The 18,343-nt window shown below is 50.1% G+C and overlaps 9 protein-coding genes across 9 annotated transcripts; 5 read left to right on the forward strand and 4 right to left on the reverse strand.

Annotated features, from left to right (window-relative positions):
- The first annotated feature begins 85 nt into the window (after nucleotides 1-85).
- BDR25DRAFT_43525 (uncharacterized protein) lies at nucleotides 86-576 on the forward strand. The gene has a single exon (XM_033698571.1). The coding sequence runs from the start codon at nucleotides 204-206 to the stop codon at nucleotides 492-494; it is 291 nt and encodes a 96-aa protein (XP_033553906.1). The 5' UTR covers nucleotides 86-203; the 3' UTR covers nucleotides 495-576.
- A 1,017-nt stretch (nucleotides 577-1,593) lies between these two features.
- Nucleotides 1,594-2,224, reverse strand: BDR25DRAFT_276766 (uncharacterized protein; the record flags this gene model as incomplete). Its single annotated transcript, XM_033687571.1, has 1 exon — nucleotides 1,594-2,224. The coding sequence occupies exon 1, from the start codon at nucleotides 2,113-2,115 to the stop codon at nucleotides 1,594-1,596; it is 522 nt and encodes a 173-aa protein (XP_033553907.1). The 5' UTR covers nucleotides 2,116-2,224.
- Nucleotides 2,225-2,633: 409 nt separating this feature from the next.
- BDR25DRAFT_43531 (F-box/WD repeat-containing protein lin-23) lies at nucleotides 2,634-5,204 on the forward strand. Its single transcript, XM_033698572.1, has 3 exons — nucleotides 2,634-3,583; nucleotides 3,638-3,998; nucleotides 4,051-5,204. The coding sequence occupies exons 1-3, from the start codon at nucleotides 2,728-2,730 to the stop codon at nucleotides 5,015-5,017; spliced, it is 2,184 nt and encodes a 727-aa protein (XP_033553908.1). The 5' UTR covers nucleotides 2,634-2,727; the 3' UTR covers nucleotides 5,018-5,204.
- Nucleotides 5,205-6,124: 920 nt separating this feature from the next.
- BDR25DRAFT_348959 (uncharacterized protein) lies at nucleotides 6,125-6,903 on the reverse strand (the record flags this gene model as incomplete). The annotated part of the gene is made up of 6 exons (XM_033694489.1): nucleotides 6,125-6,281; nucleotides 6,321-6,361; nucleotides 6,394-6,510; nucleotides 6,549-6,712; nucleotides 6,739-6,805; nucleotides 6,865-6,903. 6 exons carry the CDS (start codon nucleotides 6,901-6,903, stop codon nucleotides 6,125-6,127), a joined length of 585 nt encoding a protein of 194 aa, XP_033553909.1.
- A 120-nt stretch (nucleotides 6,904-7,023) lies between these two features.
- Nucleotides 7,024-7,582, forward strand: BDR25DRAFT_348960 (uncharacterized protein; the record flags this gene model as incomplete). Its single annotated transcript, XM_033694490.1, has 4 exons — nucleotides 7,024-7,036; nucleotides 7,099-7,185; nucleotides 7,277-7,317; nucleotides 7,373-7,582. The coding sequence occupies 4 exons, from the start codon at nucleotides 7,024-7,026 to the stop codon at nucleotides 7,580-7,582; spliced, it is 351 nt and encodes a 116-aa protein (XP_033553910.1).
- A 2,869-nt stretch (nucleotides 7,583-10,451) lies between these two features.
- On the reverse strand, nucleotides 10,452-11,655 carry BDR25DRAFT_339118 (S-adenosyl-L-methionine-dependent methyltransferase). Its single transcript, XM_033693346.1, has 2 exons — nucleotides 11,390-11,655; nucleotides 10,452-11,343 (listed from the first exon to the last, which is right to left on the reverse strand). The coding sequence occupies exons 1-2, from the start codon at nucleotides 11,618-11,620 to the stop codon at nucleotides 10,507-10,509; spliced, it is 1,068 nt and encodes a 355-aa protein (XP_033553911.1). The 5' UTR covers nucleotides 11,621-11,655; the 3' UTR covers nucleotides 10,452-10,506.
- Nucleotides 11,656-11,770: 115 nt separating this feature from the next.
- BDR25DRAFT_276775 (dynactin Arp1 p62 subunit RO2) lies at nucleotides 11,771-13,627 on the forward strand. Its single transcript, XM_033687572.1, has 2 exons — nucleotides 11,771-12,092; nucleotides 12,173-13,627. Exons 1-2 carry the CDS (start codon nucleotides 11,794-11,796, stop codon nucleotides 13,614-13,616), a joined length of 1,743 nt encoding a protein of 580 aa, XP_033553912.1. The 5' UTR covers nucleotides 11,771-11,793; the 3' UTR covers nucleotides 13,617-13,627.
- A 1,318-nt stretch (nucleotides 13,628-14,945) lies between these two features.
- On the reverse strand, nucleotides 14,946-15,599 carry BDR25DRAFT_178582 (uncharacterized protein; the record flags this gene model as incomplete). The annotated part of the gene is made up of 1 exon (XM_033684191.1): nucleotides 14,946-15,599. A coding segment is annotated over one exon (654 nt), but the record flags the coding sequence as incomplete, so codon positions are not given.
- Nucleotides 15,600-16,795: 1,196 nt separating this feature from the next.
- Nucleotides 16,796-18,229, forward strand: BDR25DRAFT_371009 (uncharacterized protein; the record flags this gene model as incomplete). The annotated part of the gene is made up of 2 exons (XM_033697172.1): nucleotides 16,796-17,346; nucleotides 17,396-18,229. 2 exons carry the CDS (start codon nucleotides 16,796-16,798, stop codon nucleotides 18,102-18,104), a joined length of 1,260 nt encoding a protein of 419 aa, XP_033553914.1. The 3' UTR covers nucleotides 18,105-18,229.
- Nucleotides 18,230-18,343: the final 114 nt, after the last annotated feature.

The raw sequence follows: 18,343 nt of genomic DNA on the forward strand, positions 1-18,343 counted from the left end.
GATGAGCTATATCCAAGAAATACTTTGGCATACCTACTATTCGATGTTGTTGGATTTCTTACCGCCAATACTTTTCATTTTTAGATTTCTGCTTTCCTTTTCCACGTTTCCAACCTCCATTGTGTACCACCACATCTACCTTGGTTACGTTGCACACACGGCTTTTTGGAAGTCCCAAGCGGGTGTGAGAGTTCGATGAGTCTATGCAACCGAGGGGGAAATGGGTGGGATATGGGATAATCGGCGTGCTTTATGTGTTTTGGGAGTGTTGCTTCACCTTGGGAATATTTGCGGGATCTTTGCGTTTCTTGTTTGGAGTAATTATACCCCCTAGTTTCGTTAGTCTCCCCCTTTCTTCCTATGTACCACAGTGTGGGTCTTGGGAAATATCTCTACGTCATCACGACTTTTGCATGAAACGGTGGAAGAGAAGATGGGGTTATAGTCTCAATCTCCGATGTTGGGACAGTTCATATCCTGACTGTCCAAGCTAAAGTACTATGTATGCGCGCTCTTATGTGAATTGCAGGCCCTTGTTGAGCTTTTGTTCTTAACAAGGTGTTATGTTGAGACTGTAGAAATTGGGTGTCGATGAGGACTCCTTAGTATGACATTAACTATTCCACCCCTTCATGATGTCCGAATTCGGAGCTTGAGCTACCTGACAAAGAGAATAGTTGGAAGATGAAAAGGAATGTAGTAGTAACGTTGTAATCTGATCATAGCATATGTTATGGGAGAAACTTCCTCGGGAGAAGAGTAATGAAAAGTATCCTCATCATACCACGGTCTGCGACGAATCAGCATACGAGTCTGTAAGGCAGCCAGACTTTTTGCGGCGCGCACGCCTCTCGGCTAAAGCACCGTGAAGATCTTTGAACATCAACAATCTTTATCATCTGATTCATATGCATGTTTGAAAATTCTTCTTCCTCAGACGAATGGAAAGGTTGGAAGGCTGGACGGCTTGACATTGCTTTGCTTACTATGTTTCGCGCGGGAATCTGGAGCAGTAGCTAGGATGCACAACGCCGAGAATAGCACTTGCTTATCCGGTCTGACGTTGGGGTTGGCTTCACAGCCTCAAAGGTAGCCTGAGGGCAGGCGGTGAAGGAAGACTGAGGTCAGAAAGCGGTGAATTTTTTAGCGCTGCGCGAAACCTGCAGGACCAGTTTTTGGAAGGAGTGATTTGGGACAATTTAGGGAGGGCTATGCGAAGGGTGCCTCGATATGGAAGGTTTTTGCAACAAGATCGACGGTAAGAGCGATTGTAGGTTCCAAAGGAGAGGATGGGCGGTTGAATGTGCGTCTAGATTTGCTCAAGACTCGATCCCGGCTGCGTTAGGCTGATGGAGAAGGAATAAAGTGGTGCAGTGAAATCGATGGTTGGGGGGAAGCAAAGTTAAATTCGTGCAGTGGGAGAGGCTGGACTGACAGATATCGAATGAGAGGTACTGGATTGTCAACAGTCACGGCGCGTTCCCAAGAAACATTGACACGCTACTGGTGATGATATCACAGTTGTACCACGGGGCAAAGAACTTTGAGGAACCCAACCTTGGAACTCTGGTAACTTTGGGACGGAAAGCTTAATCATTTGGCTTTTTCCGACCTCGGACTAGATTCGCTCGACGCAAACCCCCAGCCCAAGAGCATACAGATTCTCACGACGGCTAAGAAATAGACAAACCCAACGTTTCCCCAATCGATCGCATTCCAGTGCCAGAATCGGTAATAGACCCACCCACCGACCAGACGAACAGAGTAGAGATGGCCGAGATCGGCCACCAGCAATCCAAGGATGAAAGTCCTCCAGACCTTCAGGTCCTGGGTTGCACGAAGAACCAGAGCCTCATTGAAGCAGAGGAGGAAATACAGGTTGGCGAGTTGGGTAAGGACGATTGAAGTAGAAACGGGAACAGATTGGCCTGGAGCAGAGGGGGGGTGGGTCAGAGCCAGATAGAGCGACTGCTGGAAGTGGGCGTGGATGGCGCCGACAAGAGTTGAAAGAGGCTCAATGTACAGGAAGACAAGGCGATAGAGGGCTGGTATCGGAGTGGCCGTGCGGCGAGGGGATCCCGGGATGCCCAGCGAATCAGGATGCACAGACGACATGGTCAGTGGAACGGGCAGACCAACGTTGACACTTGGGGAGGTGGTGAGGGGCGAGGCAGGCTGGGTGGTGAAAGTAATGCGGGCTAGGTGATTTATTGTTTGTTTCGAGGGGTTCGAGGCGTTCAGGGAGCAGGTCAGGGTTGCTGGGGTGAGGGTGGCGGAAAGTGGTGAGGACTTGGATCTCCTCCAATCTCGCCTGGTCCAGTGCCCTTGTTTCGCCGGCCCTTGGTTCAACAAGGATCAAACCCTTTTTAAAAACATCTTCATGCACAACTTCCCGCCTTGTCCTCAACTGCTGCTCCTGCGAGATCCATTCCCTCCACTGCAGGCGCTATCGTCGCTCTCTCGTGCATTGTTTATTCACCGCTCCCGCCTTGCACACACTCCTTGTCTGCGTTGCTGTGCTCGCGTCTATTTCTTATAACTTTCAAGCCGTCGTCCGGACACGTTCTTTGCTCTAACCTGCCCTATTCTTCCGGCCCTCGTCGCGGCGACGGTTCCTCGACAACGACGTTTGGATCCTCCGCCAACAAGGCCCGCAGTCGGCATATCCGACGACCCCAATCGTCTCACGCCTCACAGACCGCCTGCCCGTCACATTAGCGACAAGACATGTCGCCCTCGATACATCGCAGGCCCTCCATCCTCACTCACCGTCCGAAGACGTCGTCGGCCGTCGACGACAAGCAAGAAGCGCTGGCCTTCGACATGAAACGGACCGCCTCGCAGACTTTCACCTCCGAGGCCCACGATGGACGGGACACCCCGAGGGCTCGCGGGCTGGGGAGCGTCGACGAGGGCCGGACCGTGCTAGCCTATCCGTCGTCGCAACACTCGCAGCACTCGCACCATTCGCACCATTCGCACCATTCGAACCATTCGCACACCAGCTCCCTCTCGCGCGCCTCGCAGACGGTCGTGGGCGGCTGCAAGTACATCTGTCGCAGACTGTCGACTTCGTCGGCGCGGCGGCCCTCAATCGCTGGCTTGTTCGACAACCACAACCACGCTCCCCCCGCTAGGGACAAGCTCGGCGGCCTGGACGTACTTCTCCCGTCCGATCGCTTAGTGCACCAGGACTCCGGCATGCCGAGCGTGCAGCAGGATCTCTCCGAGCCCCACGGCCATTCAAGATTTTCTGTGAAGCGCTGGGGAACAATTCGCCATCGCCGTCCTGCAACCTCGGGCCCATCTGGTGACACTGCTCGCTTCAACCCCGGCCCGCCGCCGGTACCCACCAACTATCCCATTCCTCCTCCTGGCTCTGCGGCTCGTGCTGCAGCGGCGGCGGCCAACAACGAGCGGTTATCGCTGCAACGGCGCGAGCAAGAACAGACGGCGCGCTTTCTCGCCGGCACGCTGAGCATGGGCACCCACGAGGACGATATCAAGGACAACGAGAGTGGCATTGGCATGAACTGCTCGTCGCCAATCCAGAGGACAGACAGCGCCGAGGAGAAGAAGTTTGGTGAGTGCTCCGTCTCGGTTAACCAAGGAAATTGCTAATTGGGCTCGCGGCCAGATCCTCTCAAGGTTTTGCCCGCGGAAATTTCGTCCATGATTCTCTCGAATCTGGAGGCACCCTCTCTCATAGTTGCCGAACTTGTTTCCAAGGTGTGGAACGCGGCTGCTAACTCCCCACATGTGTGGAGGAACGTGTTCCTGAACAAGTTCGAACCCAGAGTGCACGTGAACCCCACGCCAATCATGATGGGTGGTGCAGGCTGTGGCAAGATTCGCAACGGAAGGCCTGTCCCAGGGCAGGATTGGAAGCAGATGTACAAGGTTCGCAAGACCATCAGTCGCAGGTGGACGGGCTGCTCACCCAGCGCAATCTACCTGAACGGCCACACGGACTCGGTCTACTGCTGCCAATTCGATGAGTATGTGAACATTGTCTTCTTTAATTCATGAATGTCGCGCTGACGCGTCCAGGAACAAAATCATCACAGGGTCGCGTGATCGCACAATCCGTGTCTGGGACATGAAAACTTACAAGTGCCTCAAGGTGATTGGCGGCCCGACCAACCGCCCTGTTCCAAACACACCTCACAGGCTCGAGGCGCACAAGGAGACGGTCGTCAACCACCCCTCCTTGAACGGCACTGTGGAGGGCAACAGCATCTACTGCGTTCCGTCTGATTACCATGAGGCGTCGATTCTCTGTCTGCAGTACGATGACGAGATTATGGTGACGGGCTCTTCCGACCATACCTGCATTGTCTGGGACATCACCGGTGATGAATATGTTCCAATGTACAGGTTGAAGGGCCATAGCGCTGGGGTCTTAGATGTTTGCCTGGACGACAAACACATTATTTCCTGCTCCAAGGACTCCTCAATCAACGTTTGGGATCGGGTTACCGGAAACCATATCCGCTATCTCCAGGGCCACCGAGGTCCTGTCAATGCCGTTCAGCTGCGTGGTAATCTTCTCGTATCTGCCTCGGGTGATGGCATAGCCAAGCTCTGGAACCTGGACTCTGGCATGTGCGTTAAGGAGTTCCCGTCTCAAGACCGTGGTCTGGCCGCTGTCGAGTTCTCCGACGACGCCAAGTATGTCCTTGCTGGGGGGAATGACCATGTGGTCTACAAATTCGACGCGTTGACCGGCCAATTGATCCACACATCGGTTCGCCACGGCGGTCTTGTCCGATCGCTCTTCCTCGATGCCCACAATGGACGTGTTATTTCCGGATCTTATGATCAGAGCATTAGGATTGCTGACTATGCATCTGGAGAAGTCTTTGGGCTCTATGAGAACTGGACCACGAGCTGGATCCTTAGTGCCAAGAGCGATTACCGGCGAGTCGTGGCAACCAGTCAGGATGGCCGAGCCCTGATCTTGGACTTTGGGTGGAATGTTCTCGGCAAGGACTTACTGGTTGGTGCAAAGTGCTGATGTGCTGTTGAGATGGCCGAACACACATTGAGGCGTGGTCTATCCCTACAAGCCGGGATCTTTCCCTTTGGCCAACAAGATTCGGATCGCGAGAAAGATGGTCAGCTAGAATGGATGGAAGAGAATAAGCATGTGATAAGAAGCCGTGAGTGTGGTAGAAAAAGCCGCGTATCGAAGACATATCTGGAAAAGGTGGATGTTCGAATGTGAGGAAGATCCTATATCGAGGCATTTGTGTTTACACTAGGCGTTGCATTGCATTGCATTGCGTTGCGGTTTCTGGCATGCCCTAATGGTTGGCACATCTGCATCTGCCCACCGTTCTCTCTTGTTGTGCATTTAATTCCTCTGCTACGGAGTTTCAAAATTTTTAAATGGGGTTTTTTTTGGTTTCGACAATACCCTCCTCTCTCAGTCTCTCCTTCCCATCATCCTTTCTTTGTTTACTCTACCGTGTCGGAGTCAGTCTTGTAGAGAGGTGGATTTATCAGTGTCATTGCGTTTTCATAGACCGATCGAATTTCCTGTGTTCTGACCTTTTTTTTTTTAATCGATACTTATGAAGCATTTGCATGCGACCATTGCAAGTTTCACAATATTTTGGATAGCCAAAATTGGGTTTCGTATGTTTGACGCCGCCTAAGGCGTGTGTAGATGAGCATGGTCGGGCACTGGACGCCTTGACGATTGAATAATAGCGTGGTGCCTAGTCGTGTAATATATATATTATAGACTAATACCCAAGTACGTCCTTTCTCAAGACAGGAGTGATGTGATGAGTGGAGTCGTGGAGAAAGCGGAGGTGCTTGGTGCGTTGTCTGATCACCCGACAGGGAACATGACTGGCATGACAAGGGGGTAATTTAGGGCAGAGATTTACATCATATTGACGTCTTCCCTGATGCTAGCAAGCCGCTTGGCGGCTCAACCCTACCCTAGTTGTGTTGTATTAATTATAGAATGCTAATGCCTTGCAGGTCTGCCAGATTGTGCACCTCGAATCATGGGGCAGTGAGAATTCGAGTACGTTGTTATTTCGGTTCATGGGGACGACATTACGATCCGTCTCCCATCATTTATGAAGCCGACGGGGCGGGACTGAAACGGTCATTGAAGGCAGTAGATCTCGAGGAGAATTAGGTCGTCCGCTTTGCCTGGAAATGAGTTAACGGAATAGACATGGATACAACCTGCTGCATTCAGTGGGCATTTCGGAAGGAAGCTCACACTCAGCTTTAGTGTAAGTAGGGCATGGGTTGAATGCCTCATAACGGAGCACAATCTGATTAACTACATGCAAAACTGGAAAGCCATAAGCCAAAACCAGCGAAACCCCTTTATTCCCTCAACGCTTCGGAATCCGACTATTTTATGACTCCTCGTGACTTTCCCGCATCCTCGAACCACCGAATCATCCTAAGCAACGGGTTTTCGACATCGATGGGGAATGACGCTTTCCTGTCTCGTCCCCGTTCCTCGCCTTTTACCTCCCGCTCATGTCTAGGTTCAGTCATTCCTTCTAAAGGCTCACGTTATCAATTACCCACATCTCTTGTTTTGTTCCCGGGAGGTCAACGTTTACGCGCCTTAGGTCACTTGTGAAGCCGGCGAGTTTGGGACGGGATTTCCATGCTAGGGAGACCTCGGGGATGACTATGTCGTTTTCTTGCCTTTGGAACGGGTCAAGATACAGCCCTAGGTATGGGCGTGGGGGTTGAGACCTCTGCGAACCCTCGGGATCTCGGCGTTGTGGATGACAATTGTTATGACCTTACTGGGTGGGTAGAACTTGCTGAGCCCTCAATTGCTCGAATTACAGGACCATTATGAGAATCCCTTCAGGAGACTTCATCCGCTATCACAATGTCAGTAGTAAGTATCAACATGAGGGCTCTCAACCCTAATCTGAGACAGAAATCTCTATCCTCTTATCTATTCTGCTGCTTCTAGTAATTAATTTAGCAGGCTAGCCCGTTTCCTTTCATGAACCTACAGTAGGTTTTAATATGCGACAGAGCCGTCTAGTACACTACTATAATGTCCGGGCCTCAGAGAAACCTAAGGGTCCTACGCCCCTACAGGGGTTGCTTCGTTAGCGGAGCATGCGGAGATAGACACACTTTTCACGGCATTGGAGGAGACCAGACCTAAAAGCAACAGAACAGTATGTGGCGCAAAACTACTTGCAGGAACCTAGCAAGGAGTAAGGGATACTTGCCCCTAGTAGAACACAAAGATAATGTACAAGAACACACGAAGTCTCTAGCATTGTGTCCAAGTCCATGTTACGATGTAGCTCAGTTCAAGAAGCAGCTATAACATTCTAGAGGATATTACGAATGGCGAAAAATCTAGCATTCTGTTCGTCTTATCAGCCTAGGTTGTAGTGGGCTTGTGTTGTTGTGCTTGCGGATAGCTCCTACCTACTCGAACTGCTCGCACCGACGAAGGTTGTCCTGGTTCCCTTCTGTGACATCGACCGAGGATGCAACCACTGGGGAGCTTGAATACTTAAAGGTGGCACTAATCCACTCAATTCAACCCCAGTGGAAGGAGTCCGGGTAGTACCCAGTGCCGGAGAAGAAAGGAAGCATTAGGAGAAGGTGTTCTTTTGTAGCGTTTCTGGTATACTCCTGTAATTATCTAATGTAGTTTTCTCGCATTTTCTAATGTTATTTGTGGTGTTCCCAGGTATTCTCTCCTGGGGCTTCTTGTTAGTGTATTTGATAGCTGCGGGCTTCTGTCTTGGTAATAGTCTACTAGGTTTCCTCGAATGTACGTGGGGGGTAGTGTATTTGCTGCCCATTCTGTTGCATGACATGCAAAAAATACCCGCTATGAAACTCATTTTGATATAACTGTTGCGCTCCAATATCGTCGTCTTCTGGGTACTCATCTCCTCTAACTAATAATGGGGCACCTAAATGCTGTCCATTCCCGCGCAAAAGAGGCTATGCGGGTCATTGGTAATTTAAGTTCTAGAAGGCACAGGGAAGCATTAATATCACCGGCAGGAAGAGAACAGAACCAGAAAGAATCAAGGAATATATTACTAACTGTGTCAGATGGTTCGCTTGTTTGAGGTGCAGCAAAGACTGGGTGGATCAATAGGTGGCCAATCTCGGCCTCTGGCGTCGCCGAATCCGAGTGTTATAAGGCGGCAAGGCCGTGGGATAAGTTGGAGTCTCGGATTGGCTTCATTTTGGTTTAGATATCTGCGTGGTTTCCAGTGCGTTTAATGTAGTTAACCTGATTGCGCTTTGCCCCTATTCCTCTCTCATCCTATGTATCCTCAATGCATAATCCAGTAGGCACGGAGGGCCTTACGAATGAAGTGAGCTCGCAAAACTAGCAATCATGCACATCGAAACATAGGATGAAAGCGAGCCGAGAAATATCATGTCGTCATTCCTGCCCTCTATCGAAAATACCCCAATTCTCATTAGTTCACCATCGCTGGAAGTCGAGGCCTAGGAAATTCTTATGATTCACCACTTTATGGGTGTCCTTCTCTTCGTTACCTTTTAAGGTTTGGAACTCAAGAGTTCTTTGCTGTTAAGGTCGGCTTTGAGCTCGCTAACAATGTTGGACCTCGCTTTCCGTTTGTTCCAGCGGAATATATCCCAAGTTAGTTTAACGGGCAGGCTGGACCATCTAGGGATATGTAGCATCTTTCCTCCAATCCTCCTTTTGACCAGCTTCTGATTATTTGCCCCCCCTTCACCTCTGCTATCGAGGATCACAACGGGTGCTCTAGAATCAGCACTCTCCACCAACTGGGTAATCCATCTTCTATCTACCGGAGATCTACAAGGTCCAAGCTCTCGGACCACGCAAAACACCAACTCGTCCTGCCAACGGAAAGAACCGGTGGCGGCAAACCGGGCACGATAGAAGAGGAAGTAAGTCTTGCAATTCGAGTTCGGACAGAAGTATCTCCAGCAACAGGGTTCTTGAGAACATGGTACAATTTCAATTCCATGCATTTCGAGGCTTGGACAGTCGACGTATGGGTCTCTCTGCAGCATGTGCGCGATTGTCGAGAAGGTGAGATGTGGGCACGTGAATAAACCTTGCTTTTCGTCCACTGTTCTTAGAGCGCCGACGATCGTTTCCGAATACAAAGTGGAACTGTGTGATGTTCCGAAAAGAGTGGTTTCTGCGTGAACGACAATATTTCGCTCTCTATATATTTTTTCTTTCTTTCCATTAGGCTGCATCACCTGATCTCGACAACTCACGCTATCGACGCCCATGTCAACGGTCCCAACTCTTACGCCACGTCTCTCGGGTGCATCCCAGGGTAGATAATCCCATCTCTTTGTCTTCTCGTATAACAAAAAATCTACAAACTCGGAATGCGATTTTCTACACTGAGCATTTCCCCGCAGTTTGTTTGCATTGTAGTTGTAACGGAAATCGGTCGTATCTAGCTTGAAGGCATCTAGATCGGCCAAAGAGAGAGTCTTATGGCTGCAAATTCTCAATTTCCTGGTCCACCCGATACAATTTCGCACCGTTGGTCCTTTTTCTTTTTCGCAGTTTGAGAAATACGTGTCCGAATGAACGGAACAGCAGGAGCTGCAGACAAGTGTTGCATGAGCTAGTTTTCCGTCCCTTTCTTGAATGGATAATTGACAGAGTTGATATCGGCGAATATGGCCTATGTATTGTCGACGCCAGTGCTTAGCCAACGCTGCATTCGATATATCGGCGGTGGGATCTGGGAACAGGTGCATGAAGCGCGAGCATGTGCCTCGAAGGAGCATAATCGAGAGGCATGAACAGTGAGGCATAATCATGAGAAGGAGCTCTGCAGGCAAATTGTGGAGGAGGGAGTTCGTCAAGTTGTGGTGACGTGCGCGAATAGTTTGCGGGCCTGGAGATTGTGTTTCTGGCCCATCCAAACAGAGCAAGCCCGCGGAGCTTTTGCAGGTCGGAGAGTTCATGGTGTGTTTGTGTGGGGACGAGTTTGAATGCACGGGACCGTAATGTTGTGATTCGCGTTACGATTTCACAATATGGGGAGGAATAGCAAGTGACTCCCGGTTGACTTCTCACAGCCTGGGTGGCGGGGCTGAGGGCGGAATCCTTAGACTGTATTTGACGCTGATTGGCACGATGAATGAAGCTATCTCAATGCCTAGCATTCTGAACGCTGCCTCTACGGCATGATATCAAATAATGTGGAACATAACCAGGGTAGAGATGATCTATTAAATCTCTCGCTACAATTAGGGAAAGCATTAAATGATGCAAATTTCCGTCTTGACTCCCCCCGCCGTGGACTGCTTCTTATCACGTAATGTAGAACATGATAGGGGTGGTTTAGAGCAGAAATGTGCATCTTTTCGATGTCTTCGTAGTCCTAGAAAGAGAGCCAACGAATAGATTCCACCCTGGTCATGTTCTACGTTAGGGGAGTATATGCTGTAGGTTGATTGGGCTCAAGATGCCACCAAATACCTTGTAAAGGTCATATTTGCCTCTCATTTCTTTCCTTCGTCGTCACTCTTCTTCTTGTTCTCTAAGAAATCCTTAATGCTGAATAGGCCACTCCCTCGCTCTAATGGCTTGGCTTGACTGGGGCTCGGTTTCCATCCAATCATGTATATTAACCGGAACGTCGCCGGCAGCGTTCCGTCCTCGTTTCCATGGAGTTCTCGATAGATACCTTCGGCGGCGAGCAAAACATCTCTCTGGATTGCGGCCTTCTCACGGGCAACCACAGCGTTCGATTCTCCCATTGTCTGTAAGTCTTTCATCATCGAGAATGTATCCGGGAAGTCAACAACAATGTCATCAACGTCAACAGTGAGAAGGTTGAACCCAGCACGTTGTAGCAGTCCGCCAACATCCCTCACATCAGCTAAAGGAGACGTATGCGTGGAGACGCCTCCTCTCCTGTCCAGCTCGGCTAATTGTAGAGATGTTCTGAGCTCAAAAAGGCTATCACCACCCATCATGACACCAATGAATGGACAGTCTGGTTTCAAGATGTTATTCACCTGTGTGAGAACGGATGGTAGATCGTTGATCCAATGCAAGCTTAAGCTACTGAGTACAGCATCGAAAGTGTTTGCCTCATAGGGCAGGTTCTCGGAGGTGGATAAGACTTCTCGGTGGATATCGACCTCCATGTTGAACGGCAGATCAGAGTCCCTGTATAAAAGGGTCTCAGACGAGTCTGCTGAGGTGATCTTTGATACGCTTTTCGATCGTGGGCCAGCGGAGGGTGAGTCCTCGGAAGGGAGGGTCAGCATTCGGGCAATATTGCATGCATTCGCACCTAGATCGAGTACGTGCGGGAAATGACGGTTGATATCCTGAGAAGTGAGTGATAATGTTGAAAAAGGGCTAGAAAATACTAACCATAAGTCGTTCGCACAACCGAGACGCAGCTTCATCTCTGAGATAATCAACTCTTCTACTAGCTTCGGTGTCTGTTGCAGCGCGCTCTTTTTGCATCCATTTCTGTTGGTGACTAAATATCTCAAGCGTTGGAGCGCCGGAAGCTTGCACGGCATATTGACGCGTCGCCCGAAGCGGTATGCACCGGCGAGACAGCGGGGGAATGAAAGCTCTGACTGAGAAAGTATTCATTATGTATAGTAAAGAGGAGACTGCTGCAATTTCGAGATTAATTGAGTTTGAAGGAAAGATGAAGGCGAAGTCAAGACTTCAGTCTCGGTATTTCATTTTCCCGGCTCCCGACCTCCGACCTCGAACAATTCACGAAACACAACTAGCTGTCGCCAACTCTTCAACGCGGCGTCATGGCGCAGCCGTTTCCTTATACGTATTATTCCTGTGATTGCTATGACAGCAAAATCACCCCAAACCCCTCAAAACGTGCTTCACAACCTCCGCCCGCTGATGATGAAGACGAGCGAACTTTCGATCCCAGAAACCCCCGATCGAACTACTCCTTATACCCTCTTGAACATCTCCTTTATTGTGAGGATTGCCAGCAAATACGATGCCAGAGGTGTGTTATAGAAGAGACTCTGAATTGGTTTTGCCCGAGCTGCTTGTTCGAGGTTCCAAGCTCTGTGATCAAGAGCGATGGGAATAGGTACTCCCCCGTTATAGGACCATACACAGCAAGCACGATAATGCCTCTCGTTGAACGGAGAGACTAACGGATTGCAATAGGTGTACGAGAAATTGCTACAACTGCCCAGTATGCACGTCACCTATGACGGTCAACTCTCTAGAGAACCCCGCCGACCCCTCCAGCTCTGGCGGACCCTGGATTCTCGCTTGCCCGTATTGTCACTGGAGCACTGTTGAAATAGGAATTGAGTTCGAGAAGCACACCGGGATTACGTCTCAGTTAACGCGCATTGGAAATGGAGGGAAAGCTATCCCGACACCAAAGGAGCGTGACAAAGAGCGTGAGCGACGGAAAGAATTGGAGACCATGAAGAAAGACCGCGATGTTCTCTCCGGATCCGAAGACTCTCCCACGACGGATCGCGGCCGAGATGACGGTCCTCCCAGCCATGACGACATATTCTCAAACCTCTCCGCCTTCTACAAATCCCAAATTGCGTCTCAGACGCCATCGAACCCGTTCTCCCCACACGAGATCAACTTTTCCTCTCCCTCATCCTTCTCGCGAATAATGAATCTCTATTCTAGCACCACATCTAAAAAGCAGAAGCGTGAGAAACCTGCTCCCATGCGCGAAGCCGCGTCTGTCCTCGAAGGTCTCATCATCCATGACCCCTCCGAAGACGCCGCAGCTATCGAACGAATCAAGAAAGAAGGCTGGTCCAGCACGCTCTCATCTACTCAAAAATTTGCTCAGCCAATACCCACCATCCGGTTCGACTCCGAGCTGCGCCCCATCGCCAGCCTCCTCTGCACCAAGCGCGGAAAACGGTGTCGCAGCTGCCGTCACATTCTCTCGAAGCCCGAATCTAAAATTACATCCACCCGTTACAAAATCAAACTCCTCGCTCTGAATCACATACTCCGCCTCTCCCTTCGAGCCCTCTCTACTACAACTATACAACCCGGAACCCCATCCCCCCTAGCATTCGACTACAACAATCTCAAAAGTGGGATTCCTACACACTTCCTCCTTCACCTATCCAACCCGCTGTTCGACCCAATTCGTGTCACCCTGGCTACGCCTTCTACAACACCAGGCAAAATCCAATCCAGAGTTACGATTTTGTGTCCGCAGTTCGAAGTCGGCGCCAACACCGATGTCTGGGACGATGCCCTCTCTTCCTCCCTCAGTCCCATAAAAAAGCCAACTTCGATTGGTCCAGACGGCCAACCGCAAACCTCCATCGAAGCTGGCAAAATCTGGGACCGTGGCCGAAACTGGACTAGCGTCATTATAGAAGTCATCCCGGGGTTTGTTGGTGGTATTGGGTTTTCAGTCGGAAAGAGTGACCCAGAGGATGAATTAGATGAAGATGAGGACGTCCTCGAGATCCCGATATTCGTGAGGTTGGAGTTTGAGGCGGATGTGAATGCCGAGGAGAGGGGACTAGGGGATTCGAGAGGAGAGAGAGGGGCGAGGGAGAAGAGGGAGGAGGCTTTTTGGACGGTGGTGGGGGTAGGAAGGATCGCGAAGATGTAGCTAGTAGATACCTCACTGTTAGTTAGGAATTCTGATAATAACACCCATTAGCCGTGAAGACATTGGATTCATAAAATTGGGTTCACGATGTGAGAATATGACCATCTGTGAACTGCTAAAAGGTTAACTAGATGTGCATTGATAGGGATGTCTGGGCTATCATCTAGCTGGAAGTAAGTCACCCTAATAGTAGCGTCACCGAAGATTTGATTTCATGAAAGTGGACCTAAAGTGTGCGAATATAATCGTGGATGTTCTACTACAAGTTTGGCTAAATGTGTATAAATAGGGGGGACTAACTTACCGATGCACACAGTCAGTTAGCTAGACAACCGCTGGATAGCTATGCTATGAATACTATGATCCTAAACTAAAATACTAACCATTATTTGTACATGTCCGAAAGACCCCCTATGAGGTTCTAGAAATCGTTATAATTGGTAATTTTTTTTTAATATCTGGTGAAGATGGTAATAAAAAAACAATGCAATTCTTTCAAATAGTCTAGATACATATGGGTCTAAAGTGTGATATTAAATGACTAGGCCTAGCCTAGTCATTTCACCTGATTGTACTTCACGGGCACAGGTGGTGAGGGATTCACCATTGCCAGTGATCTCGATGCGCTTCCGGGAGCGGTCAACCCGGGCTCGCTTCTGATACCTATTGCGCCTGAAGCTCTCTGGCTTTTGTTTCGCGGAGCTAGCGCAGGTTGCGTCTTGAATTGGCGGGAATCCTCTGCACTAGGGGTGCTGAGAGCCGAAATAGGGGCGCGACAACGGCGGGCGACGTGGCCCTCCTGCTTGCAGTTGTAGCAAGTGGGGCCGTTTTAGTGAGTTGTTGTGTGAACTCCTTGACGGCAGAAACCAGCTTCTTAGTCGTATTGCCGGTGCTAGGAACAGCCTTGATGATAGTGGAATCCTGTGGAATACCGTCCTTGGTAGTAGTGGTGCACTCCCGAGCAAAGTGCCCCTTCTCGCCGCACTTGAAACAGATGAGATTCGCATTGCGATTAGTTTTGGGTGCTTGTCGGTTAGACTTGGTGGGCTCAACAACTGGAGCTAGCTGCTCCTGAGACAGAAGAGTAGTCGTGGTGTCGCTGTATTGTGCCCTAGTCTTGGGACTTATATTAACTGCAACCGGGAGCTTTAGAACTGGCCGCTCGAGCACCTGTGTAGTTTGAGCTCTATTCCCTTTAATCACCTTCGACCGGCGAGCTGGCATAGAATTCTTCGCTTTCTTGCTTACGGGGGGGAGCATTGGGCTCACTAGTGCTGCAGCCTTTGCATCGGGAGAAAAGCGAATTTGTTTCTTCGTGTTGAAAGCGCGAGGAGTCTTTGGGGTGACCCTGGGAGAAGGTCCACAGCTGTAATAACGAATAGCCCAGACGACCTCGGGAGTCGGATGACGCCGACCGTAGTACTTTCGTGAAAAGCTAGTGCGATCTTGAAGAATGTGCCGGATAGACATCTCTAGGAGACTCCTGAATTCTTCATTGCTTTTTGCAAATTCCATGTATGGGGTGTAGTCGAAGGCCAGGGGTTGACCCATCAGTCGAGCGATGGAATTAGCAGCTACATCAAGCGCAGGCGGAATAGAGGTTGCGATATTGCTAATCGTGATTACACCCGGGACCATGTGACGAAGTTTGTATCTAATACGCCCCTCCGTCTTGATCTTCAGATTGTCGTATTGCAGATGAACGCAATGGTGATGAAGTAGTATCAACTCTAAAAGGGCGAGTTCTTCAAATGGGACAAGATCCTTTGGATTCCGCTCACCTGCGAGCATATACCGATATATCCAGGCTACGGTGGTCTTTTTGCCACCTGGAATGGATAGTCGAGATATACCATGAGCAAACGTGCGCTCCTTGGAAAAACCACAGAAGTTGGTAAGAATACCTACAGAAGCACCTTCGATACCAATGTATTGATTGCCCACAGTACCTACGAAGATGTTAGCTGTTGGGCCTGTCTTCAGTCTGTCGGCAGTTAGGTCTGAATATCTGGGTTCGATATGGAAGAGGACTTACTTGGCAATCTGGGTCGGAGTGAGTCGCGCCTTCGTTACGATATTGGAAGCCTTGGCATATTTCTTGTTTCTATCAAAGAATGGGTCACTGAGATGGACTCAAAGGGTGAAGGGGTTGCCTACTCGTTCGCATGGGTGACGTTGTCTCCAAAAAGGAAGACTCCGTTCAAGGTGGTGGCAGGCATGAATTGTCGGCCACGAGAATTGTGCCAAAAGGTGCTGGATTGGTCGCAGAAGTCTCTGGTTAGCAGGCGTGAGATAATTCAATATGTTTGGAAACATACATGGCTTGGGTGGTAGTTGTGGGAGAATTTGCCATCGTTGATAGTAAAAACTCCGGGTAGCGTAGAGGTGAAGGTGGCAGAAAAAAAGTGAGTGAATCAAGTGAAGTCGAAGAAGATTTTGAACTTGAGAGGAGTAGAGCAACTTTGTTGGAAGAGGACAGAGGGCTGAGAGAAGCGAGTTCAATTAGAGCTGCGCAGAGTTGGAGTTGATGAAGATAGATGCACTTGGGAGCGATGAAAGGACATAGAATGGAGGCAAGGGGTTGCACTACATACGAAGGTAGGACGCAGGGGGCGGGGGGCCGAGTGTGGGCCGGGATCGTTGTGGCGACAATCTAGGTATTCTTGAGCTATATATAATAGGCATTTTAGATGAAGGAGAAGAGATACCTCAAGTTTGCGGAGGTCCTGGAGAAAGGGCACGGGGCCGGGGAGAAAACGACGCTGCGGCCACATGAATGCATCACGTGGATTAAAGAAAGTTTGGAAGTATACTCACCCATGCTGTGAGTGAATTGATTGACCCACTATAATTACCACCCGTTCTCTCAAACCCCTCTTTTCAGCAACAGTTGATAGGAATGTTCGCGATATAGAGCAAATGGCTAACAGCCTTTTGGAGAGTGTTCACCTTACGTGCACTTTCCATAGAAGGAAAGCGGGAGTGAAAGGGCGGTGTTGTTGTTTTCCTGATAAGGCAGGCACCCGCCGCCCCTGCACCTGCCCCTCTCACTTGACTTTAAGGCATAAACCACAAGTTTCTCATCTCTATACGTAATCTGGTACTGCACCAACGGCTTCTCCCAATCTCCCTTTAGCTGTTGTTGCGCTTTCACGCTCTCTACGGGGCTAGAGCCCGCAATGCCAACCTATCGCGGCATCAACATCGATCTCCACTCCCAGTTTGATATCAACACGCTACCTGAATACTATCCCAAGCCACAGGACTACTATACCAACCTTGGCATATCCGCCACGGTCCCTCGACTAGTGGAAGAAGAAACATCAACGTGCAGCGTCTACATCCCAGTGCTCCCATCTAGCCAATTCTGGATCGGCTATTCTATCTTACCGCCGGTCCCCGAAGATCAACACTTTCTCTTTAAGCTTTACATAAATAATGTACACATTGTGAGCTGGTCGTGCGGCAGAGAAGAGAAGTGGAAAGGGAAGACAATGTTCGGGCTGTACGAGAGAGGGGAGGGAGAGGACGGCAAAAAGCGCATTGAAAAGCGAGCCCTTTGCTTTACTGCTGTGGATCGGCAAGATGGAGAGTGGAAGGACGTAGTCGACCCCTTCGACCCGGACGCCCGGGTGGAGATCCAGGTCTTTCGTGCGAGTGGCAGGAAGAGGATACCAAGGGAGACGAAGGAGTTTGCGAGGAATACTGGGGCTCATGGCCGCGGGATAGAGTGAGGGAATTCTCCTGCCTGTGGAAAAACGTCAGCTAACCTAGAGCAGGCTGGTGAATGCAGGCCGAGCCAGTGGAGACCATCCCAAGAGATTCTACAAGTTTGCACTTATTGATCCTGTTGATCGGCCGTTTGTGGCGTTCAGATTCTTCTACCGGACTTGGGAGCAGATACGAGACCTGGGGCTGCTGGGCGAGAGCGATGAGTCTGAGCAGTCTTTGGTTCAACTGGATGGCCAAAAGGATGGAATGGGAAGTTCCCAGATGTTTGTACCAATGGAGGGAGAAGTTGATGTGAATGAGACTGATGGCGTTCGCCGAACTCGAAGCAATGGAGTAACCGATCCTCTGAATGTTGGCCATTATATCCCAACTGGCGCCCCAGGTTCGGATGATGGTTCGAGGAAGCGACACAGCGGCGCCGGCACTCCACCTCACTTCTACAGTCGTCTGTCGGTTCCGCCGTCTGTGAGACTCTCTCCGCCAAAGCCATCCGCAAACATTGCATGGATCCCGAGGAAGAGCGAATCGACTACATCCACCTCGTACAGGCCTCACCCAGCATATCCAGTCGAAGACTGGACTGTAAGGACCCCGAGCCCAGTCAAGTCTATCAGGGAGGGCATCTCAACCCCACCATTGGGAAGGCGGAGGGGTCTCACGGCGTCAGGTCTGATGAGTGTTGTGAGCAATGCGCTGAAGAGGCGCGGAACGCCAAGTTCGGAGTACTCCACTGATGCAGGTAGTCGGATGGGATAGGTATGAGGATGTGGGATGTGACGTTGATTGAGGGGGTCCAGATGACGTGTAAACAGACACCATGAGGCAGTTGGAGTGTTACGGGTAGTCCTTGTACTGCATAAATTATTTGTCTCCTATCACGGAAATATTGGCCAAGATGCCTTTACATGGCGCACCTGTCTGATGTTGGTCCAGAATCAACCCCTGCACGTGCCTCGTTAAGATGCAAGGGGATGGACTCTGATTGGATGATACAG

The sequence above is a fragment of the Lindgomyces ingoldianus genome (genome assembly GCF_010093535.1).
Source record: "Lindgomyces ingoldianus strain ATCC 200398 unplaced genomic scaffold BDR25scaffold_2, whole genome shotgun sequence".
NCBI classification, from domain to species: domain Eukaryota; kingdom Fungi; phylum Ascomycota; class Dothideomycetes; order Pleosporales; family Lindgomycetaceae; genus Lindgomyces; species Lindgomyces ingoldianus.

Excerpts from the sequence above, each read along its gene's own strand:
- BDR25DRAFT_43525 (XM_033698571.1), top strand. The coding sequence starts at position 204 with ATGCAACCGAGGGGGAAATGGGTGGGATATGGGATAATCGGCGTGCTT.
- BDR25DRAFT_43531 (XM_033698572.1), top strand. The coding sequence starts at position 2,728 with ATGTCGCCCTCGATACATCGCAGGCCCTCCATCCTCACTCACCGTCCG. Across the intron at positions 3,584-3,637 it reads CGCCGAGGAGAAGAAGTTTG|ATCCTCTCAAGGTTTTGCCC; the intron begins GTGAGTGCTCCG and ends GCTCGCGGCCAG. Across the intron at positions 3,999-4,050 it reads TACTGCTGCCAATTCGATGA|GAACAAAATCATCACAGGGT; the intron begins GTATGTGAACAT and ends TGACGCGTCCAG.
- BDR25DRAFT_339118 (XM_033693346.1), bottom strand. The coding sequence starts at position 11,620 with ATGAATACTTTCTCAGTCAGAGCTTTCATTCCCCCGCTGTCTCGCCGG. Across the intron at positions 11,344-11,389 it reads GGTTGTGCGAACGACTTATG|GATATCAACCGTCATTTCCC; the intron begins GTTAGTATTTTC and ends CTCACTTCTCAG.
- BDR25DRAFT_276775 (XM_033687572.1), top strand. The coding sequence starts at position 11,794 with ATGGCGCAGCCGTTTCCTTATACGTATTATTCCTGTGATTGCTATGAC. Across the intron at positions 12,093-12,172 it reads ATCAAGAGCGATGGGAATAG|GTGTACGAGAAATTGCTACA; the intron begins GTACTCCCCCGT and ends GGATTGCAATAG.